This window comes from Yamadazyma tenuis, chromosome 5 (genome assembly GCF_029203305.1).
Source record: "Yamadazyma tenuis chromosome 5, complete sequence".
Lineage (NCBI taxonomy): Eukaryota > Fungi > Ascomycota > Pichiomycetes > Serinales > Debaryomycetaceae > Yamadazyma > Yamadazyma tenuis.
The window spans coordinates 101,871-128,370 of NC_089465.1; the positions used below are offsets into that span (position 1 = coordinate 101,871).

The 26,500-nt window shown below is 46.0% G+C and overlaps 13 protein-coding genes across 13 annotated transcripts; 6 read left to right on the top strand and 7 right to left on the bottom strand. All coding sequences in view use genetic code 12, as the record gives it.

Moving 5' to 3' along the window:
- Nucleotides 1-74: 74 nt before the first annotated feature.
- SEC8 (exocyst subunit) lies at nt 75-3,119 on the bottom strand (the record flags this gene model as incomplete). Its single annotated transcript, XM_006686431.1, has 1 exon — nt 75-3,119. The coding sequence occupies one exon, from the start codon at nt 3,117-3,119 to the stop codon at nt 75-77; it is 3,045 nt and encodes a 1,014-aa protein (XP_006686494.1).
- Nucleotides 3,120-3,185: 66 nt separating this feature from the next.
- EME1 (crossover junction endonuclease eme1) lies at nt 3,186-4,645 on the top strand (the record flags this gene model as incomplete). The annotated part of the gene is made up of 2 exons (XM_006686430.2): nt 3,186-3,280; nt 3,340-4,645. The coding sequence occupies 2 exons, from the start codon at nt 3,186-3,188 to the stop codon at nt 4,643-4,645; spliced, it is 1,401 nt and encodes a 466-aa protein (XP_006686493.2).
- An 8-nt stretch (nt 4,646-4,653) lies between these two features.
- Nucleotides 4,654-5,520, bottom strand: FES1 (hsp70 nucleotide exchange factor fes1; the record flags this gene model as incomplete). Its single annotated transcript, XM_006686429.2, has 1 exon — nt 4,654-5,520. The coding sequence occupies one exon, from the start codon at nt 5,518-5,520 to the stop codon at nt 4,654-4,656; it is 867 nt and encodes a 288-aa protein (XP_006686492.1).
- Nucleotides 5,521-6,115: 595 nt separating this feature from the next.
- Nucleotides 6,116-7,366, top strand: PGK1 (phosphoglycerate kinase; the record flags this gene model as incomplete). The annotated part of the gene is made up of 1 exon (XM_006686667.1): nt 6,116-7,366. The coding sequence occupies one exon, from the start codon at nt 6,116-6,118 to the stop codon at nt 7,364-7,366; it is 1,251 nt and encodes a 416-aa protein (XP_006686730.1).
- A 45-nt stretch (nt 7,367-7,411) lies between these two features.
- On the bottom strand, nt 7,412-9,355 carry FAT1 (long-chain fatty acid transporter fat1; the record flags this gene model as incomplete). Its single annotated transcript, XM_006686428.2, has 1 exon — nt 7,412-9,355. The coding sequence occupies one exon, from the start codon at nt 9,353-9,355 to the stop codon at nt 7,412-7,414; it is 1,944 nt and encodes a 647-aa protein (XP_006686491.1).
- Nucleotides 9,356-9,760: 405 nt separating this feature from the next.
- On the bottom strand, nt 9,761-12,289 carry PSN45_003703 (uncharacterized protein; the record flags this gene model as incomplete). The annotated part of the gene is made up of 1 exon (XM_006686427.1): nt 9,761-12,289. One exon carries the CDS (start codon nt 12,287-12,289, stop codon nt 9,761-9,763), a length of 2,529 nt encoding a protein of 842 aa, XP_006686490.1.
- A 585-nt stretch (nt 12,290-12,874) lies between these two features.
- MPA43 (Ribulokinase-like protein) lies at nt 12,875-13,814 on the bottom strand (the record flags this gene model as incomplete). The annotated part of the gene is made up of 2 exons (XM_066158141.1): nt 12,875-12,920; nt 12,955-13,814. 2 exons carry the CDS (start codon nt 13,812-13,814, stop codon nt 12,875-12,877), a joined length of 906 nt encoding a protein of 301 aa, XP_066014238.1.
- A 390-nt stretch (nt 13,815-14,204) lies between these two features.
- On the bottom strand, nt 14,205-15,824 carry PSN45_003705 (uncharacterized protein; the record flags this gene model as incomplete). Its single annotated transcript, XM_006686425.2, has 1 exon — nt 14,205-15,824. The coding sequence occupies one exon, from the start codon at nt 15,822-15,824 to the stop codon at nt 14,205-14,207; it is 1,620 nt and encodes a 539-aa protein (XP_006686488.1).
- Nucleotides 15,825-16,402: 578 nt separating this feature from the next.
- Nucleotides 16,403-17,719, bottom strand: TOS1 (target of Sbf; the record flags this gene model as incomplete). Its single annotated transcript, XM_006686424.1, has 1 exon — nt 16,403-17,719. The coding sequence occupies one exon, from the start codon at nt 17,717-17,719 to the stop codon at nt 16,403-16,405; it is 1,317 nt and encodes a 438-aa protein (XP_006686487.1).
- Nucleotides 17,720-19,230: 1,511 nt separating this feature from the next.
- RHO4 (Rho GTPase) lies at nt 19,231-20,073 on the top strand (the record flags this gene model as incomplete). Its single annotated transcript, XM_006686665.1, has 1 exon — nt 19,231-20,073. One exon carries the CDS (start codon nt 19,231-19,233, stop codon nt 20,071-20,073), a length of 843 nt encoding a protein of 280 aa, XP_006686728.1.
- A 161-nt stretch (nt 20,074-20,234) lies between these two features.
- Nucleotides 20,235-23,821, top strand: LCB3 (Long-chain base-1-phosphate phosphatase; the record flags this gene model as incomplete). Its single annotated transcript, XM_006686663.2, has 2 exons — nt 20,235-21,596; nt 22,229-23,821. 2 exons carry the CDS (start codon nt 20,235-20,237, stop codon nt 23,819-23,821), a joined length of 2,955 nt encoding a protein of 984 aa, XP_006686726.2.
- Nucleotides 23,822-23,921: 100 nt separating this feature from the next.
- TRM2 (tRNA(m5U54)methyltransferase) lies at nt 23,922-25,577 on the top strand (the record flags this gene model as incomplete). The annotated part of the gene is made up of 1 exon (XM_006686660.2): nt 23,922-25,577. The coding sequence occupies one exon, from the start codon at nt 23,922-23,924 to the stop codon at nt 25,575-25,577; it is 1,656 nt and encodes a 551-aa protein (XP_006686723.1).
- Nucleotides 25,578-25,750: 173 nt separating this feature from the next.
- Nucleotides 25,751-26,358, top strand: RPS21 (40S ribosomal protein eS21; the record flags this gene model as incomplete). Its single annotated transcript, XM_006686659.1, has 2 exons — nt 25,751-25,774; nt 26,119-26,358. The coding sequence occupies 2 exons, from the start codon at nt 25,751-25,753 to the stop codon at nt 26,356-26,358; spliced, it is 264 nt and encodes an 87-aa protein (XP_006686722.1).
- Between the last annotated feature and the right edge of the window lie 142 nt (nt 26,359-26,500).

A 26,500-nucleotide genomic window follows, 5' to 3' on the forward strand; every position in this document is an offset into this window, starting at 1 on the left:
AACGAAAGAAGTGGGAGAAAATAGTAAACCAGCACTTAAACTGGGATTAATTTAGTAGAAAAAGTGTTTATATTCTATTTAACCTTGGCCAAGAGATCATTATACTTAGATATATTGAAAGAGGAGCCATTCCCATCAGCCAACTTTTCACTGTACAATAACCTCACCAAATTGGCCTTCTCAGACTCATCATATCCGGATAGCTTGCTGGGGAACTGATTCTCGTTGATAGTGAAGAGTTCAAAGTAATACGAAGACCTCTTGAAGTCGATCTCCAAATTACTCTTGTTTAAGTTCTTGAGCATTTGCAGCAATGTAAAGATGTTCACAAGTAACTTTTTAATACCGTTGTTATTGATTTTATGGATCAACTTGGATCCCTTGATCAACAACTCATCTAGGAAGCTTGACATTCCCACAAAAATTCTTGACATTTCTGTTTCACTCAAATAATTATTCAACCTATTTTCCATCGCAAAGATCTCCTTGTTGTATCTTGACACGAACTGATCTGAATCCCCAGGTTCGCTATTCAACACCCAGTCGGTTTCCTTGAACGATCTGGTTATGTAGAAGATCGATTTCAATCTCAACTCATATCTAAGTACAATCAATGAGTGTAGCCTTATTTTTTCAAAGTTCGAGATTACATCATTAAATTCCTTGAATTTGGCAGAGTTCAATGACAAATAGACATTTAAATTGTCGATACTGGAGTTCAAATTTGCCTGGTTGGAGTTCAGAGACGTGTCATTGATGACTCGTTTCCCATTCTCCAAAAAGTTCCAATCATGTTTCAATTTTTCGATCAAGGTCAAATCTTCTTCATAATTGTAGTTGGATTCCTTCCTGAAATTAGGCAACCAGCTCAAGATCCAGCTGGACGTCAAAAGCAAATAGCACAACTGCTGTAAAGATTCGTTGTCAAACAATTCATCTTTAGTAACTTCCAACATCTCATCATTTAGTAACATGATCTCTATTTCTTTCTCAACCAATTGGTGGTTAACTTCTCCTGTTTCATTGATGATCAACGATGACAAGTCATTTAAAGCAGGCGTCTTCAACCAGCTATTCAACTTAGTGTTTGTATTACCCATCAACCCTTTGTAAAAGTTGGAATACAAAATATGGAATTTCCTCAAGAATTGTAACACCAAATTATTCAACTCTTGTCTATAAGTTAGAGAAGTGTTTAACGTGTAGCACAAAGAGATGAAGAATTTTTTGAACTCAAAGGCGTTTTGGTAAATCATCGAGTTGTTCAAATTCATCAAGTCGGTCTTGAATGCTGGAGCTCTGTTGGTATTAAGTTCATCAACATTGTCGTCTTCAAAGGCACCCATGATCATATTGAATTTGGAGTCAAAGTTGTCCCTTAATTTTGGCAAAAAGGAAATTTTCATAAAGTTCTCGAAGAACTGAACTGCTGTTTGGTTTATGGGTCTTGATGGGTCTGTGCTCATTAAGTTGATCATACTTGAAACAAAAATCAAAAAGAAATCAATGATGATTCTCATGTTGAAAATGTTAACCGGAACCAACACCTCCAAGTTGGATTGGAATGCTTCATTTTTGATGAAAAAGTCAGTCTGATAGTTTCCAAATTCCTCACTTCCTTCGATTAAATTGGGGAATTTGGTCATCAATTGCTCCTTATTGAATTTGACATTATCAAGTTTGAATAGCTCATTCATGGCCAATTTGTTTTTATGGACCACCAATTCCGAATCGGTGGATATGTAGTTTAAGATCAAGCTGGACAATTCATTTTTCACAACTGTCCAACTTGTCTTGAAGTCGTAAGTCAAATCAAACTTGGCTACAATTTCGCTGATTAACTTCTGTTTCTGTAGCACCATCAATGCCTTCACAAAGACGGAACTGAACAAGTCTTTCAAGATTTTTACCGAGTAGTCATGGAAGCTAGTCAATTCATCTTCAAATTCACTTTCAAAGTCCAAAATCTTCTTCAATTTGTTCAATTCATGCATATTTTTCAGTTTGATTTCTTCAATGGTTCTATACAACAAACCATGGAACTCCTGTTGGTTTGACTGGGTCAAAATCGTAATGGCAGGCATCAATCTATTTAGTTTTTGAGCAGTCATCAACAATTGGTAGATATAATGATAGTTTTTGAAACTTCCAGATAAGTCGAAGGTCAAATTCAAGTTAGAAGATGTAGTTTTCAAGAGCTCTGGAAGCTGGTTTGACACAAAGTCATTGATCAATTCGTTAAAACACTCACTGATCTCCGCCAAATCCAAATTGGCTGAATTGTAGATGAACTCCTCTAACCGACTCAGTTTTGTGACAAACGTCTTGAAACCTGCCAACTTGGGATTATTATTCGACGTGATCAACATATCCCACGGACTACTTTCTTGCACGACAACTGAGCTCTTGAGGTAGATTTCGTTTTGTAGTTCATCAATTATCATGTCAAATAAGTTATTGGACTGCAAGTCCAAGTAGTTCTTGATGCTTGTCATTGCACTCAAGTTCCACAAGTTATATGTCGCAGCCGTTGTGTAGCCTTGAGATATAATGTCGTAGACCTGGTGAATCTTCTTATCCAAGATCAACTGATCGATCTTGTCAGGAATCGAGTTCATGTATTCCATAGCATCCAATATTTCAATCATCTCACTGTATCTCACTGAGGTTTGGTTCAACTCCTGTAAAATGTCCGACTTGTTGTGGATTTCTTTGGTGGTAGACTCCAACATCTGCTTGATTTCGTTGGCGTCTTTTTGGTTGTCCCTACTTGTGGTTAACAAATAGTGGTAGGAACCAATGCTGGTATTGAATATGTCATAATGATCGTTAACTACCCGCCGCAAGGCGGTGGTGGTGTTCTCACTCATCTCTTCAAACTCGGACATTTTGTGCGATAACCCAACCGATGAATCGTCAAGCAAAGATATGGCAAGTTCAATAGGGTTTGCATCTTCTTCCAAAACTTGAGGCCACTCATACTTGATATAATTCATCGTTTCCTTCAATTCATAGATCGATTCCTTTGTCTTTGTCTTTGTCTTGGAAGTTCTTGAAGCTGGAGCCACGGGTCCGCGCTCGGCGCCGTAGCCTGTGTTGAGTGCTCTTCTTCTGCTCATGGTGGGAATCCAAGTTGTTGATTATTTGTGGATCGCGAAAAAGTGTTAATTCGAAAAGGCTGCAACATGGATACAGTGATTGAAATATTATCAGAAAGCTCACATGACGAAGCTGTCGACTGTTCCGTGGTGGAATCGTCATTCATAGGTGGTGATAATAAGTATGTGCTGATAATTTGGTGCTTTGACACGGTATTGATACTAACCTCTCTTTATTTAGATTCAGCAGCAGCTCTCCACTACATGGACTCATCAGTAAGTATTCGAGCCAAATGCCTAAAAATGCCCCCCATGTTGTACAAATCCTTTCAGATGAGCCAAGTGATGAAATTACAAGTCCCTTTGATTCTCACAAAAGGTCAAAGTATCGACAGATCAGTCCCCCCAAAATATCCATCACACCTAAAAACTATTCCCAGCCGCTGGTCCCAAAAACACCCCCCATACTATCGTTGGACGATACTTTGGAGGAATCAGAGTTTGACTTTTCGTCGCAAGTGAAAGAACCTGTCACAAAAAAACCACGTACAAAGAAGGATGTGTTCAAGCAACGAGCTGAAGCGTTTGAGACCACCAAACAAATGTTTTCATCACCTGCCAACGACTTGTCGAAATACACAACCAAACCGACGACTTCCGCTAACGACTTGTCGAAGTACACCAACAAGCAGTTGACGGCGGCCAATAAAGTCACAAGGCTGAGAGAGGAGTTGATGAGTGAGATGATTGTGAGTCTTCCTCAGTGGCTTCTTAACCAGGCTACGGAAGACCAATTTGAAGGAGCTCAACTCCGGGTCCACGATTTAGATTCTGAGGTCAAATGGAAGCGGAAGGTCAACACAGTTTATGACAAAACCAGGGACATCTTTATTCCGTGTGATGCTCATGAAATAGAGGAGAGATTCACCTTATTGTACTTTGAGGCCGAGCAGTTTGTGAAGAAACTCATAAGTCAGGGTTTCCAGGATCTCCCTCCCCAAGCGATCGTGATGGTTGAAAAATACCACCAGTATCTTACGAAGATAGACAACTTGGAAAACAGAATATACAAGAACAAGGTGTTGGGAAAGGAAAACAGGTCTACAGAAAAGGTCGAAATAACTGTGAAAGAAATCGAAGCCATGGCCAACAAGTTGGAGTACAACAAGTACATCAACATTTTTCCTGTCAAAAGCTCCCAAGAAGCTCTTGATTGGATTGTCTCCTTCACGTATACCATTTCTGATGCCAGGTATAACCGGCTACAGAGGTCAGCCGAGTCCAATTTAATTGCTGGTACCGCCGGTCATGACTACAAGAGCACATACATAGAGACAATTCGAAAGTTCAAGTTGATGCCGACCATGAAGTGTGAAAGATTGTTTGTGTACTATGACAATCTATATAAGATATACCAGAAATTCGTCATGAGCAATTCGTTAGGGAATGATGATGATGACAGAAGATTGGTGCCGGAAACAACAGAAAAGGGTATGCGGACTCTCTTCACGTCGGACGACCCCGAACAAGTCATCTATGATCTGTGAGATGCTATTTAGGCACTCTTGGTGATCTTGCGGATCTTGGCAAAGTCTTCGGAATACTCTTCTTTCAAGTGGCTGATTTTGTCGATGTTTTTTGACAACAACTTCAACTCACCCGCCTCAAATTTGAAGTTCAAACTGATCAACTGGCCCAAAATGCTAAGGGATTTCTCCATACACGTTATGTTGTCGTTGAGTAAAGAATTGATCAACTTGTCGACCAATTTGTACTCATGAAGTTTGGCCTCAATCTCAGATTTGAAGAGGGATTCGCTTGTCAAAACTGACGAAAGAACAGATAATACTCTGATATCGACCTTATGGTTATCGTGTTTGTCCAACAATGTCAAGATGGTCCAACCCTTAAGTTTGTTAAAGAATTTGAACGAATCTTGGTTGTTTCTCACGAGCGATGAGATGGCAAACAACAACTTTAACTTCAACTCGACGCTGGTGCTGGGGTCCACCGAGTACTGGACCAAGCTCTTGAACCCGGTGTCGTACTTCAAGAAGTCCTCTTGAGACTTGGTGTTGTTCTGCACTGCTATTCCCACAATCGACGCTGCCAACACTCTCAAGCTCGAGTCAACAGATTCGTCGAGCAACGAGATGACGGCAGGCCATAACTTCAAGTTCTCAATGTTATTAGCATTATCAAGGTTTTCGATCAACATCTCAAAGTTTTCTAGGGCCACTTCCCTGTCTTCAACCAGAGCCTCCGGGTTCTGGGCCACTAGCATGGCTTGTGTCATTAAAGTGGGCTCATCGACCCCGCCAAAAAGCAGGTTCAACGCCTTCATATCGGGCTGGCCAATCTTGGCCATCGCTTCTTTGTCTCCCGATTGCTGTGCAAGGGACCATGCAAGTAACTTATCCATGTTTACGGGTTTCTGGAGGATTTCGGACCAATTTATCACCAGTCGCGATGCCTTTACAAATGGTGAGAAGCTTCTAGAATGGCCTAGTAAGTCTGGCACTTTTGATGGAGCAGAGACCGCTTAGTCCTCACTCCTTGGTGATGAGACCTTCCGATGGTGTTTCTTGAGACGTTATGTCAACTGGCCACTCTAATACGTTGTTTCTGCCCCTAGTCGTGCACGGACCAACCATCCCGCCGGTGATGCACATGAGACTCAGGTGAGCACAAAAGTCCCTTGCTCCGAGGCCGTGGAAATCACCAATACCTGTTTGTAATCTTCACAAAAACCAATTGAAGAACTTGTACCACATTGGTGGTATTGGAATTTACACCCACACATTTCCACCACCACTCGTTGACTTTTTCGCTTCAACGGATTGTGGCAGTCCGGGGCCCGTCTTGACCGCGCACGACGCTTCCACGCTTATAAGGATATAACCTCACCAGATGGACGAAAAAAACCCCCCCAAAAACTGATCTACATATAAATAGACTCAGAAATTCAGGTTTTTTTTTGCAGAAACCACTCAATTACTCGATTACGATTTACAACCATGTCTTTATCAAACAAATTAAGCGTCAAGGACTTAGATGTCACCAACAAAAGAGTGTTCATTAGAGTCGACTTTAATGTTCCTTTAGATGGTAAAAAGATCACCAACAACCAACGTATTGTTGCTGCTTTACCAACTATTCAATACGTCTTGGAAAACAAGCCTAAAGCCATTGTGTTGGCCTCTCACTTGGGTAGACCTAATGGTGAAAAGGCTGACAAGTACTCATTGGCTCCTATTGCTGAAGAATTGTCTTCTTTATTAAAGAAGCCTGTCAAGTTCTTGAGTGACTCTGTCGGTCCTGATGTCGAAGCTGCTATTAACGGTGCTTCTAACGGAGAAGTGTTCTTGTTGGAAAACTTGAGATTCCACATTGAAGAAGAAGGTAGCAAGAAGGTTGATGGTGAAAAGATCAAGGCTTCTAAGGAAGATGTGGCTAAATTCAGACAACAATTGACTGCTTTGGCCGATGTGTACGTCAACGATGCATTTGGAACAGCCCACAGAGCCCACTCCTCCATGGTGGGTTTGGACTTGCCCCAAAAGGCTGCTGGTTTCTTAATGGCCAAGGAATTGGAATACTTTGCTAAGGCTTTGGAAAACCCAACCAGACCATTTTTGGCAATTTTGGGAGGTGCCAAGGTTAGTGATAAGATCCAATTGATCGACAACTTGTTAGACAAGGTTGACTTGTTGATTGTTGGAGGTGGTATGGCCTTCACCTTTAAAAAGGTGTTGGACAACATGCCAATTGGTGACTCTTTGTTTGATGAAGCTGGAGCCAAGAACGTTGAACATTTGGTTGCCAAGGCCAAGAAGAACGGAGTGGAATTGGTGTTACCAGTTGATTTCGTTACTGCTGACAAGTTTGACAAAGATGCCAACACTGCCACTGCCACTGAAGAAGAAGGTATTCCAGACCACTGGATGGGATTGGACTGTGGTCCAAAATCAAAGGAATTGTTCGAAGCCACCGTTGCCAAGGCTAAGACCATTGTTTGGAACGGTCCACCTGGTGTGTTTGAGTTTGAAAAATTTGCCAGTGGTACCAAGTCGTTGTTGGATGCTGCTGTCAAATCTGCTGAAGCCGGTAACACTGTTATTATTGGAGGTGGTGACACCGCCACTGTGGCCAAGAAGTACGGAGTGGTTGACAAATTGTCTCATGTGTCTACTGGAGGTGGTGCTTCCTTGGAATTATTAGAAGGTAAGGAATTACCTGGTGTCACGGCCATTTCTGACAAAAACTAAATAGGTTAAATGTTACCTCATGTGTATTGTTGTATATGTTCAGAATTATAATTTAGCTTGACCGTTGGATATTCTAGCCCAAGAGTCGTTGGTCAATTCCTCATACTTTGTCTTGTTCAACCAATAGACAGTTTCAGAACCTGAGTCGCCTTTGGGTAATTTCTGTTTCTTATACTGATTTTTAGGAACCTTATTATTGTGAGAAGCTTCAATTTGACCAAACTTGATAAACTGGGGAACCGCATATTTTGGCAAGCAGGTGCTCACATGGTTGTATATTTGATCCAAAACCTGTTGTTCATCTAAACCTTGTTTTGGTTCAACAACGGCAAAACCAGCTCTGCCTTCATGATTAGGAATTTGGACTCCCACCACCACACTTTGTAAAATTGCATTCGATCCCATCAACTCGTTTTCCACTTCACTGGCACTAACATTTTCTGACTTCCACCGGAAAGTATCACCTAATCTGTCCACAAAGTACAATAGTTGATCCTGGTCCATGCGCAACAAGTCACCGGATCTAAACCAAGCATCTCCCTTCTTGAAAACGTCTCTGATGACCTTCTTGGAGGTGGCATCCTTGTTTCCATAGTATCCTTGGAAACTGGACTCAATCTTTTCAGGGTTGAGGATCTTCATCAACAACTCACCTGGTTGATTATAGTCAGCCACTTCACACAAACCGGTGGCAGGGTTTCTCAAGATTTCTTCCTGATCATCGGGATCCATTTTAACAATTCTTTGTTCCAATGACAACACCGAGTTGATAATACTTCCATACTTCCTACAGGCACCAACCCCGTATTCCCCAAACTGCAAATTGGTCAAGGCAATAGGAGACTCGGTGGCAGCGTAGAACTCACCGATTCCCTTGATGTTGAACCGATCTTTGAATTCTTTCCAGATGTCACGTCGTAATCCGTTCCCATAAGCAATCTTGACTAGGTGATTTTTCTGGTCGGGATGAGGTTGGGTGTTTAACAAATACCGACATGTTTCTCCCACGTATTGCACGTGAGTAGCCTTGGTTAACTTGGCTTGAGTCCAGAAAGAAGTGGCAGAGAACTTTTGCGACACAGACACACATCCACCCACCAATAACGTCGGGCATACGGCCAACATCGCGGCCGTCGAGTGGTACAACGGCATGGCCGTCAATACGTTGGATTTCTTGGTGATTTTCATGATATACCCAAAAAATGCCGATGCCATAAACGCCTTTCTCCACGACATGATTCCCGCCTTGGGTAAACCAGTGGTACCAGACGTGTAGATCAACGCCGACGCGTCGTGGTCCTGGTCATTGACTCTCCGGGTGTTGTCGGGAGCTCTGTACTTGGGCCTCAGCTCATCGGCCAAGATCCTGAACAACTCTTTTTCATTCAAATAGTGCAACTTCACCTGTGGCAACTCTGAATTGATCATGCCTTCGGTCTCCTTCATGGGAGTGGCACAGTCTGGATCCACAAACACCTGTGATACGTTGACGATCTTGAGACAATGCACCAATGGCTTGTCCTTGATGTTGAAGTTCAAGAACGCAGGGAGCGCACCAATGTTCCAGAGAGACAACCACAAAAGTAAAAATAACGGTTTGTTCATACACGAGATGGCGATGGTCTGGTCACCCGTCACACCGTAGTCGTTCTTCAAGATGAAACTGAACCGCAACACCATATCGTAAAATTGTTTGTATGTGTATGTTTCCAACTCAAACTGATCATCATAGATCTTATACCCGCTGTCATCAATTCTCACAGGAGGAGGATTGGCTTTGGGTCTAGGGAAGGCAATACACTGGTTGTTGGGGTTTTTCAACACACTTTTTTCGTAGGTGTACCAGTAACTGGCTTTCCCCTTCTTGACATTCCACAAGAATGGTAGGGCCTTTCTGATGATATTTTGCACAAGTAAAAAGTCACCTTTCACTTGGTACTTAGCTTCCAAGAGTTGGGTACCTAATACGGCAGCAGTGGCTAATTCCATTGTGGGTTGAGTTAGGATAGAAATGGGTTGGATGGGGGATTTGCAATCTTTATATGGTTGGCAAAATCATAAGACTGGCCAATTCACATGTGCAAAACCGCGCATTATCTGGTGCGTACTGAACAATAGCTACCGCCGATGGATGCAGATGTTTCGCACCAGACTGTCGGTAAATGGGCTCTACCGTATGCTCGGCAACTAGGAGTAAATTTCTCCGCATCTGCACATGTGTGAAATGGTTCTAAAGATAGTTGCGCAGTATACAAACACATCTACCGGGGGATGCGGTGAGGACTGCCACGTGACCTGGCACATGCTTGCAGTATTTTTTGGGTTAAATGTTGTGCATCAATATTCGCAGCCACTTGTTACTAAAAAGTATATTGTATATTTTATCTATTGCTCTTAGAGAAGAAACCTATCCTTAAGATTCTTACGCTTTTCATCATCTTCGTCGTTTGCCAACGGGTTGATGAACAAATTGAGGGCTGAGTTCGAGTTGATGAGTTTGAGACTATTGGAGGACCGGAAATTCGACAAAGATGAGATTTTGTTCAAATTAGCCACATTATTGGAGGAGTTGGTGAACTGGAGTAAGTTGGTTAAGCTGTTGTTCTGACTCAGAGGAATACCATCATTCATCTGTGTGAACAAATTGCATAAGTTCTTGGTGCTTTCACTGATGTTGCTGGGGCTCAAGTTGCTTGCTTCGTTCTCTCGGTTGATATTGGCAGTGGTAATGATAGGAGGTGCTGGTAATCCCAAATTTTGGATGATTGTCAGGTAGCTGGTGGAGTTGGAGTTCTGTATTGCTTGCTGGCTCAATGGTGATGGCTGCCCATCCATGTCAGGAGTCGGACAGTTGGTTACCATTGCTGAGTTGTTGTTAGTGGAGGAGTTGGAGCTCAACTTGGAGTTACCGAAGTCCTGGAGGAGATCATTCAACTCGGACTTGTCTCGAGAATCGGTTGAAGAACGGCTGTTGATCTGCTGAAGGTTGACTTGGCTTTGTTGCAACTTGTTGAGATGGTGGTGGAGTTGGTACAGAGTTGGTAATGCGTTCACGTTCACGAATGGACCGGATTGCTGTTGAGGGTTGAATGCAGGCGGATCTGACGTTGACCTGGGGATGGGCGAGGAATAGGACGTTGTTTCTGTCACCGGGAGTGAGCTGAACCGAGATTGGGGATTGAATATTTCGTTCATGTTGGCAGTCAAATGGTCCATCTCCTCGAACCAGTCGTAGATGATCTTATTGGACTTGACGAAATGCTCAATGTCTCTAACGGTGCTGAAAAATGGTGTCAACTTCTTGGTGAAAACTATCAACTCGGTCAGGTAGTTCAAGTTGTTCTCAAAGTCGATGTTGATCTTTAAAATTTGTAACAACTGGGGAAGGAGATTGAAGTTGCAGAAATTGAGGTGTAGAACATCGTTGTATGACAATATGCTGTTGAGATTTTTTACGACTTCGATTAGCTCCAACTCCAACACATTCAATTCCAAATTGTTGGAGTAGATCATCAATACTTTGAAGATAAGCACCTGGTTTAAGATCGAGTAGAAAAAGTCATTTTTCGAAAGGTTGATCAAGCTCATCTTCAAGTTGAGATAGTTCTTGGTCAACAAGTTATTTGAGTCAGGATAGTGGTTGATCTTATAAAGCTGATGCAAATTCATCAATACATTATGGGACTTCAACCGGTGGAAAATCAACCCATCACTATTGATGACCTTGAACATGTTGAACAACGCATTGTTGGACGACAACGACAAGTTCAAGTCGAATAAGTTGGTGGAGTTGATCAAATGTGTGGCCGTCAAGTAGTTGTAGCGTTCAGATAAAAACAACCTCTCAAAAAGCTCATTGATCTGAAACGTATTCAAGCTCTTGGAATTACTGGCACCTATCTGATGGTGATTAATCAATTGATAGTATGTGATGGCTTTCCGCAAGTGCAACACCTTCTGCTGGCTCAGGTACAACGGATCATGGTCTCGCGTGAGGTTGAAGTAGCTGCTCAAGTTAATGGACCCGATGCTTTGGTTGTAGAATATCTGAAAAAGATTGGTGGGTTTCAATGGATACAATAAAAGCTTGTCAATTATCAGGAAACTTTCCATAATCTTGAATAAAATCGTCCTCTTAAGATCCCGGTAGTACTCCATGGTGTTGAGGAACGAGTAGGAGAATTTGGCCACCAATAACTCGATGGCATTTTCAATCACCACCAAACAGAACGATAAAAGGGCCAATGCCTTGGACAAAAACACCGGATCGGACGAGTTGAGGATCAGGTCCAACGACAACATGTTCTTCATGTTCTCGTCAATGAACGTGATCAACTTGTCATTGTTCGACAACAACAGCCGAATAGTCACTTCCTGAAGCACTGCGTTAAATACGGGCTCGTTCACCAACCGGATCACCGTCACAAGATCATCTGTGGTGAACCGCGACAGGTGTGGATCCACGGGCACCGGTACCGAAGACGTGAGGGCCATCGGTAGCGGCTCTATGGGATGGTGGCGGTGGTTCGATGCAATTAGGGCTGATTCTGGGTAATTGTTTGAGGCAGTTTCAGGAACCGGCGGAGTTTCCTTGGTCAGAAGACTGTTTATGTAGTCCAAGGTCTTGCGGTGCAAGTTTTTGGGGCCGGACTTCTTCCGGGTCCGTATCTGAGTGCACTTGAGGCCATTGGCCACGCAGTGGTGACAGGGTCTTTGTACTTCACATTTAACTTTTCGGATGGCACAAGCATCGCATGCTCTGACAGTTGCCCTTCTCTTTTTTTTGGGTTGTTCTTCCTTGTCTTTCTGCTCCGGACTGGCGCTTCGTCCAGGAGCCAGGGTCGGTTGGGCAGCGGCGGGCTGTTGGTCCAGGTTGGGGAACTGATCCATTTGCATTTGCGGTGGTGCCAGGTTACCGCTCATTGCGACAGAAGATATTCAAACACAAGATATTATTGGGAAAAGGGTACCACACTAAGTAGATGGGGCTCGCTACAGGGGTGAGTAGGGGAGATCTGGCGGGAGAAAATGGGGTCAAGGTGGTAATAGAGATTTGGTACCACGCAGTTATAACTTCGAGTTAATCCTCAACAGTTCGATGTTCGCGGTGGGGAAGAATTTGGGGAATCGTACACGATACAGATGGGACACTGCGACCGGAACCGGTGGCAATGGGAAAAGTATGGGTGTATGGGTCATTTTTGGCTATGGGTGCATGGGTAATTTGTCTATGAAGCTATAGAAGTCGGCGGGCTTTGATCTGTACTGCCACAAGGTCTTTGTACACGTGGAATTTAGCAGCCATCACCAGTGCTTCCTGGGGAGAAAGTGGAGGTGCGACCAAGGGTGCAGCCGCCTCGTGCGAAGATTCTCCGCCCGCACTGCCACAAAGGCCGCGCGCTCCACGCGCTACCGCGAGGGAGTGGTCTCCTCCGAGTATGACCACCAGTTTCCCCGTCACATGGCGAAGAAGCCGTAGGAGCCGCGTATTATTCACCTGGGATCCACTCACAACAATGGTATCCACCGGCAAAGGTTCAAGCATCTGAGCCGTCTGGAAACAAAGAAATTCAACAATAAGATGATACCGGATCACCATCGCTGCCTCATCTTGAGAAAACACTGACACTCCCAATACACTGGCATTTTTTCCGTCAATAAAGCATTCGTCCATACGGAAGTCCAGGAGAGGCGACCGGTTGCCATACTTGTCGCCGTAGTAGACGTAGTGGCGGACAAGTTCGATGATGCTTTGGTGGTGCTCTAATTCCCATTCTTGGGTGATGGTTTCCATCCGTGCAAATGAGTCTCTACCGACCAGAAACTCATCGAACAAGTCCTCAAAGAGCTTCCCGGTAGCAGGCTGGCCAAATGAGTACACTGCTGTTTGAGAAACCAATTCGAACGGCCCCCACACGGCCGGGATCAATGGTGCTGGGGCCTTGGTGTGAAACATAAAGCACGTCAGAGTCCCTGCCACCATCGAGATCTGCCTGGGGCAAGCTGTGAGTGCCCACCCGCCGTAGCAGTCGATACATCCGTTGAAGATGTGGCAATCGGCGAGTAAATCAGGGTGTGCTCGTCCTATAGGTGCCCCCAACGGGAGAAGTTGCAGGGGTACATGGTCTAGTGGGCCTACGGTTTCCGACCGACCAACCTTTACATTCCCACCAATGAACAGAAGCTGCTCTCTGCTCCAGCCTTTGATCGACCCATCAATGGCAGTTCCGTGGGTGAAATCCACATCTCTAAGTGCAAACTCCACCAAATTTTGGCTCTTATCATAGTATCCCACCTGGAACACATAGCTGAACCAATCGTAGAGTTCGAAGCAATAAAGCTCTTTTTCTGAGTTGTCGCTAAGCCATTTGAGCTTCGGAAGACCCAATTCTGGAATGAACTCTCCAATAGTTTGTTTCATGAACGAGCCTTCCAACTGCTTATTCATGGTTGCACACTGGTCATGTGACCGCGAGTCCATCCAAAGGATTATATCCTGGTGGCCGGGGGACGCCCCGGTACCACAGTTGAACGGGGCTAGGACCGGGCGCCCGTCCACCACTAGTTTTTCTCGTACAACCATCGAGCACGTCGCCGCGAAGCACACACCAGACACTGGAGTGGGCGGGAGCACTGCTTGGATGGCATCAAAGATCTCTAGTGACAGCTGAGTGATCACCCGACTTGTGTGGCGAGTGGTGGTGATGGCACGGACAGCCGAGAAGCCGTCGCCGAAGGATCTCACCGATCCAGTGCCGATATCCACTCCCAAGTCCATTATAGTTTTGTCGCGCACTAGCTGCAAAAAGACTTACCCAGTAATTTATATTCAGTTTAACTAACGTTTAAAAAGCTCGCCAAAATCGGGCTTTGAGTACTTATGGTACGAGTTGGCGGTCCATCGCCTGAAAGACTTACCGCACAATACCATCAAGAGGAACGACCCGTTGATCACCACCGATAACGCAAACATGATCCAGGTGGTCACCTTCAAGCCATCGCGGGTCAACCACGGCTGGATGGCAAATGTGAAGGCCATTCCAATCACATTTCTCATGAACAACATGAGAACCAATCCCTCACTGGCCATATCATGGTAACAATCAATTACATAGGTCAAACAGATGGTACCACTCGAACTCATAGCAAATCCCAAGAACCCCTGTCCCACAATCACCGAAACTGGCCACGGCAGTGAGCTGACCGACCCGATCCCGTACGCCACCAATCCCGCGGCATTGGTTATCAATGGCAACACCATCATGTACAATCTGAACTCAGGTTCCATGATTCCACCATTACGCTTGGTCAAGTAAATCGTTACCTTATCCACCACTGGACCCATCATCATCCCAAGAATAGATCCCACCATGGGCGAAAAGTTGGTCAACCCAGTGATAGATGCACTGAAGTAGTATGGAGACACCGAGTAGATTTCTGACTGGGTGGTGGCCAATAATGACAACCACATCATCTGAGCCCCATACACCACACCACCCCAAATCACCGCCGGAAAACTTATCATGAAGAAGGGACGGTAGAAGATACAGAGCCACGACCGTGTGTCGTTGTACACGGTGGTATATAATGTCATTCTTTCTTTGTATGTTCTGATGGGGATGGTTTCATCAATAGACTGCAAATCGGATTCAACTTCATGGTGGTGAACACCTGTAGGGTCTTTAGACTCCCGGGACTTGATCTGGTCCAAGATCTCGTTCTCCAACAGGTCGTCGTTCCCGGCATCTCTTCTAAAAGTGGTGTCTTCCATGTAAAAGACCTCCACCACCAAAATACACCCAAACATGATTGCCTGCAACCAAAAACACCATCTCCAGCCAATGGTGTCAATAATGAATCCGGAGATGGCAGGACCAACGTCAGAACCCACGTAAAGAGCCAAGATAAAGCACGAGAGGTACGTGGCTCTTTCGTGCTGGAAAAATACATCGGTGGTGGAAATCTCCACCAAAGAGTCGCATGGAGCGGCTGCGAAGCCAGCAAGAATATTCACCACGTAATAGGTTTGCACGTTATCACAAGTGGCACCCACGATGTTGGCCACAATCATTATCACCGTGCATGACAAGTACACAAACCGTCTACCCAACTTCATGGCGGTGGGCTGCAAAAATAAGCATCCCACCCCCAAAAAGAGGAAACATAAGGCCGATGAGATGTTCAACTGGTCAAACGTACAGTTCCATTCGATGGTCCACAATGTCCATGCAGGCCCACTCCAGTTGACGGTGATGGCCAAGAAGGTTGCCAACCAGAAAAGGAGGAAGAATTGCTTCAATTTCTTGAACTTGCTCCATCTCAAGGGATCGTTGGGATTAGAAGATGGGGCTGGTCGCAAGATAACGGACCCCATCAGTTTTTTGACATCCAAGTCTCCATCTATGTCCACCAAATGAACCGTACCTGGAACAAAATCTGTACCTGAGACTTTTGACATGGTAGGAACTGATGGTCAAAAGGGACAACCATTGTTGTACTTAAGTATCATATGGGCCACGGCTTGAGATGCCCAAACGGGAAATCAGAGTTCCGCGCTGATAGGCGATAAGCCGGGATTACAGTGAAAGAGAATCAGCAGGATAGCTGTGTCGGTGGAGACCGGTGATAATGGGGCATTACTTAATTCGGTGTAAGGTTTCGCCCGGTTTGAGAGTTGGAGGTGGAGACCGGTGGTAATGTGACATTACTTAATTCGGTGTAAGGTTTGGCCCGGTTTGAAACGTGAACCCAGGCGAATGCGATAAGTGGCCGGGTCTTGAACTTTACACAGAGCTTACAATGAGGTGTACAATACTCGAGACCATAAGTGGGGCTCAACGGCAACCCTCTTCCGAACATTCAGAAAAATCGGTCGTCACTTCGTATTCCTGTAATGTGACCGGTGTTATAACTTCCAAAAACAGATAATTGCGAACCCTAGATTGGCTTCAGATGATAACCACACACGCCTCTATTGGTGCCTACACTTGTCTATGAAAACATTTAATTCAAAACCTACAAACAAGAAACAAAATACTAGATGGAAGCAGTGGATCCACTTTCGTCGATCCATCCCTGCACCGTCGACAGAGACAACACCTCGTCAAAGTCATCGTCAACCTCGACAATGGTGACATCAGTACCATCAAATACAACGGCAGCCTTCAAGGTGGAGTCGTAAGGTCTTTCAAAGTAGTCTTGAGAACCACCACCACCAGAACCTTGGTCCGAGTGCAAGTGAGAAATCAACTTACTGGAGCCTTGCGACAAGATTTCAAACAAATCCAATTCTCCACATCCCGGCCAGCACGAACAAGAAGATTTACCGTACTGTAAGGTTCTAGGGATCTTGGCGTTCAAGGCCCAAATGGCTGGCATGTCGTAGTTGTCGACAGTTTCAGCACCAGTGGCCTGAGGCATCTGGAATTCAAACACAAACACCTTTTTGGAACCACTGAATCCTTTGTAGGCAGGGATTCCATCTCTGTAGAATCCACAATCATCGCCCGAACATTTGGTATCGGACATGATGATGAACTCGGTGTTAGAGCCTACCAATGTGTAGTCCAACACCTGAGGAGACGAAGAGCCACCAGAAGCATCACTGTTGGCGTAAGAGATGGAGTTACCAAAAGCAGAGTCCCACACTCCCGATCCGGATCCACCGTAGTGGTTGAAGAATACCAATCCATCGGCAGAGCCTGAGGAGTAGTAGGCAGATCTTTCCCAGTCCCCAGAAGAAGCACTGACAGCGGCACTGGAGGCAGCGGCACTAGAGACAGCAGCGGCACTGGAGGCTACAGCGGTGCTAAAACCGGCAGCAGCCGCGCTGGAGGCAGCAGCGGTGGAGGTGGTGGAGGTGGTATCATCGTCTTCTTCTACTACGTTCGCAGCCGCACTGGTTTGGGTAGAAGTGGCCTGGGTGGTCTGAGTAACTCCGTTGGCATCCACGTACACGGTTTGGGTGACCTCGACCACCTGGGTGGCTCTCTTATGCAAGTGATGTTTGTGCACCAAGGTGGTTTGACAGTCGTCACCTCTCTTTTTGTTTGAAGAAGAAGCTGGATAGTAAACTGCAAACTGCTTCAATTTGATAGGACCTCTGAAGTGGATGGATAAATCCTCGTCCAAAGGACTCAAATTACCCGAAAAGCTGTAGGATTCGGAGGAACAAGAACCAGACGAAGCGTCCATGGCAGTGACCTTGTCGTAGCTACCAGAGTATCCAATCCCGGTATATGTGATTTTGTTGGTGGAGGAACAGTAGTAGTTACCATCACTGGACAATTCACAGCTGGCAGAAGCAGAGGAGACCAAGAACAAGCCAATAGCGTATAAGGCGGATAATTTCATTTCAATTCTTGGGGGGTAAACAAGCAAGCCTTTAAGATAAACAAAAACTAAGGAGCGTAACACAGACAAACAAAGATCCAGACGCTAATAAGGAATGACTATAGTTAGGAAGTTTAAAGGAAAAGAAAGGGTTAACGAGTTGGTAAAAATCCTAGGAAAAAAATGTGCCAATTGTTGTGGTTTTAAAAAGGTCGTGAAGCCAGGTTTGGTGAAAAAGACGAACCAGGTGAAACCAGCGAAGAAAAATAAATAATATTGGAACCGGGTGAGGGACTATGTGCAGGGGATGCATTGTCAATAGTTGGTGCATGGCCCTAATAGGCAGGTCATTAGTTCATGGGGAATGCAGATAAGTACGGCGTGGCACCAGACGCATGGGAATTTAGGCCCCCCAGCTGGTGTCCTTGTAGACACGGTTGACGCAACGTATGGGATATGATTAGAGGATGGGTTTTTGGGGATATAAAGGGAATATACATGGTGTTTACACGAAGGCCCCCCTGATGCTCGGGTGCGTGTATCGTCATAACTGCGATGCGTGTTTTGGCCTAAAAGGTCGAAAACCTATCCGCTCACAGCCCCGAAAAATTTACAAACCGCTGGCGAGCATTGGCTTTCGACAAATAGGCGGCGCGGTGCGCGGTGCGCGGTGGGCCAGTGGGCGGTGGGCCGAGTGCCAGCAAAAGCCACTGGTGGCGGCTGCGGCACCATGATACACCACCAAGGCTCAGGCAAGGGGGACTCCTGTCGGAGACGCTGTGATTGGCTGAAATGGGCACTTGGCCCGGTCTGCCATACAACCACCATATTCATCGTCAGGGGTTGGTGCATGGTGCTTGTAGGACTAGACTCGGTGTGTTCCAATAATGCCGTGTGGAGACCTATGGCAAGTGCTCATCATTAGCTCATCGGATCTCTGCATCAAGTTAGGTGTGCATCAGATTAGCAGAGATTGCGAATTTCATGTTTTTTTCCTCATCTACCTAAGTTGCAAAACCAGCCATCGGATTATTTTTTCGTAGGCTGGGGAAGGGAAAAAATATTCTTACCAGGCAGCCATCGAGCTGGACGAAACGATAAACAGGAAGGGTGGAGCTACTGGAAGAGGTACTAAAAAAACGGTTCAGAACAGGAGTGTACGGGCGAGCAGCGGGATTATTCTAGATCTCCCTCTGTGCATAGAATCTGTACATCCGACGGGGCGTGTATGAGGAAACGGCGTAGATGCCCGGGATGCGGTAAGTTTCTGGTTCTGGGAAACCGTTGATACAGGGAGGCTATAGGAATAAAGGTGGGTGTCCCAAATGGGTGCTATAAAGATTCAAATTGTGTCAGGATCGAAGTGGTGAGTGTTGGCGCAGCTGAGTGTTTCGCGACAGATGGCGGTAGATGTAGAGCTAGAGCTGCCACGTAGTCCGTGCCGCGGCGTAGACAGAGCGGCGATAGACCCAGAGCCGCGACCAGCCCTATTCCGCACTCTCAATAACCGCGCTCAATTGTAAACATCCCTCATGTCTACCCCAATCATAATAAATGACAACCCCAGCATCCCCCACTACTCCATCCAGTCCACATTCAAGAAGTCTTCATGCTCATCCAAAATTGTTGTCGTCGGCGACGGAGGCTGTGGTAAAACTTGTCTACTCGTGAGCTACACCCAACAGAAATTCCCCGAGATATATGTACCTACCATCTTTGAAAACTACGTGGCCACCGTGCACTCGCCCTCCGGGCGCCCCATCGAGTTGGCGCTCTGGGACACCGCCGGCCAAGAGGAATATGACCGGCTTCGGCCCCTCAGTTATCACGACGTGGATGTGCTTCTCATCTGTTTCTCTCTCGACAACCTCACATCGTTACAAAACGTTAAAGATATCTGGTTCCCTGAAGTCAACCATTTCTGCCCTGGGATCCCCATTCTTCTTGTCGGCACTAAGGCAGATTTGACCAACGGGTCCATTGACCCTGATCTTCCCATCCAGTTGGCATATGAAATCAACGCCATCGGTTACATCCAATGCTCGGCCAAGTCGATGTTCAACGTGGCTACCGTGTTCGACTTTGCCATCGACCACTATCTCACCAAGTACGAGGCATGGGAAAAAGACCAGCAGCTGAAGAAACGGCTTAGTTTCTTGGGCCACTCCAGAGGAGCTTCACGCAGCTCTGCCGGATCCAAGGGCCATTTCAAAAACAGTTCTATCGACCTGTCAGTGTTCCACATGCCATTGGCAGAAGAAGAGTCGCGGAATCCGTACACAACCAACCCTTATACTAGTACCCAGAGGTACGATAATACCGAGTTTGAGTATGCGACGCGGGAGACGAAGAAGAGGCGGTGTACCATTCTTTGAATTGTCAGGTGATGATGTTCATAGATACCAGCATATACGCATATGACCCTAGATACTATCTCATAGAACCCCAAATACTATCTCATGTCTCATATATTCCTAGGTGATATTTGTAACTATTCTCTTCTCATTTGAGCGCGCGCTTCAATTTCATCTCACCAATGGCCCCCAGCGCTTCCAAAACAGCCGCAAAAACTAAACCCGCTGATCTAACGGTCCCCCCGTCGCCCCTCGACGCCGGTAACCGCTCGCTCAAGCACTACCAGTCGGGTCTTTCCCCGTTCCGTTTCCGCCTCAGGAACCGCATTCTACCTGTTGTTCGCAAAGAGACTCAGATCCTCGCAAACATTCAGGCAAAAGTTAGAACCCCAACCCTCGACTTCTACTTTGCATGGTCCGCCAACCTCGCGTCGCACACGTTCTACGTGCTAATGCTCCCTTTGGCCAATTGGTTTGGCCTGGAAAAGTTGGCCCGTGATCTCGTGTTTGTGTTGGGATTCGGCATCTACATCACCGGTAACCTCAAGGACTTCTTGTGCTTACCACGGCCACGGTCGCCCCCGCTCCACCGTATCACTCTCAGCTCCTACACGGCACAGGAGTATGGGTTCCCGTCGAGCCATAGTGCCAATGCCACTGCAGTTTCCTTGATTATGGCGGTTAAGATCCTGGAATTGTCATGTTCTACCGTCGCCAAGATCATGCTCTACGCCGCCATAGCCGTCTACTACGTGCTGTTGATCTTTGGGCGTGTCTACTGTGGAATGCACGGGTTCTTTGACGTGTTGACGGGTACGGCCGTGGGAACGGTGTTATTTTTGTTCCGTCACTGGTATGGTCAATGGTGGGACTCGGTGGTGGTTTTGGATACCGCCGGCCGGTGGGGGTGGTTTCTACCGCCCGTACTCGTCGCCGCCTACCTCATATTGGTCCACATTCACTTTGAGCCAGTCGATAATTGTCCGTGCTTCGATGACTCAGTGGCATTTATCGGGGTGCTAATAGGCCTTGATTTAAGCCACTGGCTCGCGTACAAAACCGGGTACTTTGCGACGGCAGGAACCGTAGGGTCTCCTCTCATCGTGCCATTTGATTTCGAACACCTCGGACTCGTGAAAACCATTCTCCGAGTGGCGGTGGGAATGACATTGGTGGTGTCATGGAAAGCGGTGTCAAAGCCTGTGGTGTTCACCGTACTTCCACCCATCTACAAGGCTATAGGGGTTAATTTGCCCCGGAAAAACTTTGAAGCCACTGCGTTCTCGGCTCAAACAAATCGGCAGATCCGTAAGGCGTCGATTTCCAACTTGGACGCCGAGGAAGCTAAGTTCATCGGCCAGGCCAAAGATGCGGTGGGGGTCCAGGATGACATTGATTACTACGAGATGATTGGTAGTGGAGGATCTGAGGCTCCTCCTGATCGGTCGGCAGGGGTGTTTAAATCCCGGTACGACGTGGAGATCATTGGAAGATTGATTATTTATGCTGGTGTGGCCACTGCTAGTGTATGGGGATTTGCGGTGGTAAACAGTACCTTGGGACTTGATTAAGGCGTTACCGGAGTATTTTTTAGGTGAGGAGCCTAGAATACTTAGTAGTATGAGCTCTTCGTACACGACTCGTTTTTTTACGGCTGTGTATGACGACCATGTGGTCGCGTAAAAGCCCATAGGTGCGACTACTGGGACCTGTGGGACCTGTGGGACTACTAGTGCTTTGGGTCCCGTGGCTCCTTTGGCTTCTTTGATCCATGGTCCATGGTGGTATTGACGTCTAAAAAGGTACCAAGCCTACCCCTTTTCCCACCCTTTGTATACATCTGCAAGTCGGTATATTATTCAACAATATTTTATCTTTACCTATTTAGTGTTGTACTGCAAACATCGGCTTCCAGCTGCGGAGTTCCATAGAGGGCACCAACTTTTCTTGAGCGCGAACCCTTGAAAAACCAAGGGATATCTATATACTATCACTAAAAAAAGCTCAAGAGAAAAAATGATCAATGGGGGACTTTAATCCACCTGTAACTTCGGGTACAGATCCGTCTGCTGAGATTGATGCATCAGTGGGCCGTCCGTCGCCTCATTCTGTACCAACACCACATTCGACCGCCAAACAAATCGAGTCTCTTTGGGTGCACATAAATAACTACCAGTTTAACACAGACAAAAAAATCGAAGGGCTCAACATGAGACTGTCTTTCCAGCTCGGGGTGTTGAACGAACGACTTCTGGTGCTTGAAGGCCAAATGAATTTTTTGACGGAAGAAGTGGCTGCTGTCCGATCCGGTTCGTCAACTGATGCCAGCTCCAATTTACAGAAGAAAATTGAGTTAATCGGTAAACATATGGCTGACTTGAGCAGTGATATAACCAGGTTGGATCCAAAATCTGACACCAACGTGTCGACATCAGCCGCTGGAGGGAATGCTGGAGGTACTAATTCCTCCGCCACTCCCGTGACTAGTCTGTCACTGCCTACGAACAACAACCAGGGAAATCCCGTCAACATCAATAATAATATTACCACTGTCAACGGAGTTCCGGTCCAAGTACCAGGAACTCAGGGACATACTGTCGTTCGACCCCAGATGGTAAATCAGCCCCAAACTCAGTCAGTACGGTCTACTACCACCACCAAAAACGGCACCACCGTCACCAACACCATATCGCAGCCAGCAGTACCAACCCAAGCGTCAGTCAACCGGGAAAGCGAGCCTACCATTCGATCAAGCTCGTCTTCCAATATCTTTGACCCTTTGTCTCAAACTGACGCATTGTCCCAAACTGATGCTTCTGTCCAACAAACAGACCTTGCGCGACCTCTTCTCAACAATGTCAACAGCTTCGCCGAGAACACGATAGTCGACATCAATAGACAGTGGTCCAAGGCGTTGGGAATAAGATCCCCAGAAATGAGGCCGTTCACGCCCAAACCCACGTTTGATTATCCGATTCCCATCAACAGAGCTCTTTCTTTTAACCGGCAACTTGAGATGAGCTCCCGTGGCATTGATATGTCTATGTCCAACTCCAACAGCGACCTCGATGCCGCCAATGCGGCCAATGCTCTGGCGGCCTCGGCCATTTCTGCCAGTCCATCAGCTCTTCCAAGCACCTTGTCGGATGCAACGGTTGATTCGCTCGAAAAACGCAAACTCGACTCGGGTTTGTTGTCGCTGGTACTCAACTCGGTGGAAACCATGGAACAAGAAGATGCAAACTTCAGCCGGTTGATTCACGAGACCACCAATTCGGTGGTGAGTTCATCTACGCATCAGCCCGCGTCGCCTGACCACAAACGGCGGAAGTTGAGCAAATCCAGTGAATCTAGTGAAAACAAGTCGCCCCACGCGGCCGTCGGAGGGATGCCCAACATCTCCATACAAGGAATTGAGTATCCGCAATTCAAGCTTGAAAAAGGTGCCAGAAATGTCGAAGAGATTTGGAAAGAATACGAGTACGGAATTAATGGAAAACCTCCATTGAAAGAGTTGGAACTCCGGTACAGTGCCAAGTGGAGAAATGACACCGAGCTGAGAACTTTTGTGAGACGCAAAAAGATCTATAGTGCTATCGAGATCGGCAAATCGCTTGGGTACTCTGAGGCCGATGTCATCAAAGAGCTTGAAGACTCGCGGTCGTATTTTTCGAACGGAACCGTGAAAAAGAGGCCACTCAGCTGGTTATATACGAATATCCCACTCAAGTATCAAAGTGATAAGAGTGGATGGCCTGCCAACAAATAGCAGTGATGGGTGTAAATTATTAATGATGCCCCAGTGATTCGCTAACCTTTAAGTCATCGCGAAAAATTAATTGTATAGAAATTCTGTATTATAATCTATTATGGCGCCTTCTAATGTGGAGCTTGGACCTCAACAAGATAGAGGCATCAAGCGGACCGCCGGGTCTGATAGAGCGTATGTGAAACGGGGGAAGGCCTCCAATACGGGTAAGAGACGGTACAAGGTCAAATCGGTGGATAAAACCTCACCCCTAGGAGTTTTGGAATACGAGATCCAGCAGTTGTTAGATGCACATAACTTGACGAAAGACGACGTTGTCAACGATATGAAGACGATTTTGAATGACTTTGAATTGGGCCAGACGTATCATGTGCTAGTGAGTGGTGTCAAGGTGCTAAAGTTGACTTCCAACGGAGATGGTATCAGTATAATCGACCACCCAGTTATTAGCGATAAGAAGCAAATCGTCCTAATTCCATTTGCATTACCGGGTGATGTTGCTGACATCAAGATCTACAAATCACACCCGATGTATGTTGAGTCGGACCTCGTTAAGGTGACACAACCATCTGAATTCAGAAACGATGAGCTCATTAACTGCAAGTATTTTGGAAAGTGTGGAGGATGCCAGTACCAGAACGTCTCGTACTCCCAGGCATTGGAGTTCAAGCGAATGGTGATAGAAAATGCATACAAGTTCTTTGCTCCACAGTTATTCAAGATCTTACCGGCTATTAACGAGACTGAGCCATCTCCTTTAACCTATGGTTATAGAACCAAGTTAACACCTCACTTCAACATACCCAACGCCATAAGAACAGACAAGAGCAGGACATTGGACACGCGGCCCAGCTTGGGTTTCGGTGCTAAGGGAAGGCCCAAATGGCGGGAGACGGCTGGAGGTGATGCTTCTATCGTGGATATCGAGGATTGTCCTATCGGTACACCCATAATCAACATTGGCATGAGTAACGAGAGGAGGAAGTTTGAAGACAGCTTTACATCATATAAAAGAGGAGCCACCATATTGTTAAGAGAGCAGACCCAGAATTCAGAGAGTGCTGAGTTCGATAGCAGTTCGGAATCTGCTGGTGTGGACAATGAGATCTCCAAGCTTGAGGTTGATGGAATGGTCAAAACATGCGTCACCAACCCCCGGCACATCGTCACTGAGTTCGTCAATGGGTTCCAGTTCAAGTTTTCTGCCGGAGAGTTTTTTCAGAACAACAACTCGATTCTCCCAGCCGTTACTGACTACGTCAAGGCCAACTTGAATTTGGCATCTGACTCTGACAATTATCTTGTGGACGCATACTGTGGGTCGGGTCTCTTCTCGATCACGTGTTCGACCAATGTTAAGCGAGTGATTGGAGTCGAGGTTAGTGCCGACTCAGTGAAGTTTGCCCGGTTGAACGCGGAGTTGAACAAGATTCAAAACGCCCTGTTTATTGCTGGAAAAGCCGAAGAAATCTTTAAGGACATCGATTTGCCAGCCGACAAAACGTCGGTGATCCTCGACCCGCCTCGGAAAGGATGTGATGATGTGTTCTTGAACCAGTTATCTGACTTCCACCCTGCCAAAATTGTGTATATCAGTTGTAACGTCCACAGTCAGGCTCGCGACGTCGAATGGTTTATCCACCACACAGAAAATGGCCACCACTACGAGGTGGTCAGCGTCAAGGGGTTCGACTTCTTCCCTCAGACACATCACGTTGAGAGCGTAGCGGTGTTGCGGTTAAAGAACGGCTTCTAAGTAAGTAAATAGCATTCAATATATCACATCACCGTATGGCTGCAATTGGGTTCTGTGACTGCGGGCACAAGCCCCAAAGGCTCTATTTCGTGCGCACACCTGAGTTCTCACTGTTGAGAAAAAAATTCAAGAGTGAAAAAAATTTTGTAACTCATAGAAACACATTAATCAAGATGGAAAACGATAAAGGTCAATTAGTATGTTGAACTCCTCGCCGATGTGAGGTGTGTGTCATAGACAAGAACGACGATTAGAAGATGAAACCAAAATACAGAATCACAAATCCTCAAAGCAGCCCACTACATTCCCTGGGGCACCATCATCTGCGAGTGGCACTTTTGAAGATTATCATCAACTGGCTACCCGAAGTCTAAGAAAGCCTGACTCCTGTAACAATCACGTGGTGCCGAAAGAAGGACTTGCCAGGTCAAACCATAACATAACTTATGAAGTATCACCAAGGACACTCCAAGTACTAAGTCGTTCACCATCTCCAAACACACACGTCGTAACCAACTGTCAAATACTAACTTCTCTCTAGGTCGAATTATACGTTCCAAGAAAATGTTCTGCCACCAACAGAATCATCAAGGCCAAGGATCACGCCTCCGTTCAAATCAGCATTGCCAATGTTGATGAAGAAGGTAGAGCCATTGTCGGAGATGTCACTACTTACGCTTTGTGTGGATACATCAGAGGTAGAGGTGAAGCCGACGACTCTTTGAACAGATTGGCTCAACAAGACGGTTTGTTGAAGAATGTCTGGTCTTACTCCCGTTAAGTCAGTTGAGTTATTTAATTGTATAGTTAATTAATGTCATTAGAAGTTAGTGTAGAGCGTGAGGGCAGGTGTTTTGGTTGTGTTTTGGTTGTGTTTTGGGGGTGTACTGGTGGTGATATGACGTGTTTTAGTGGTATTTTGG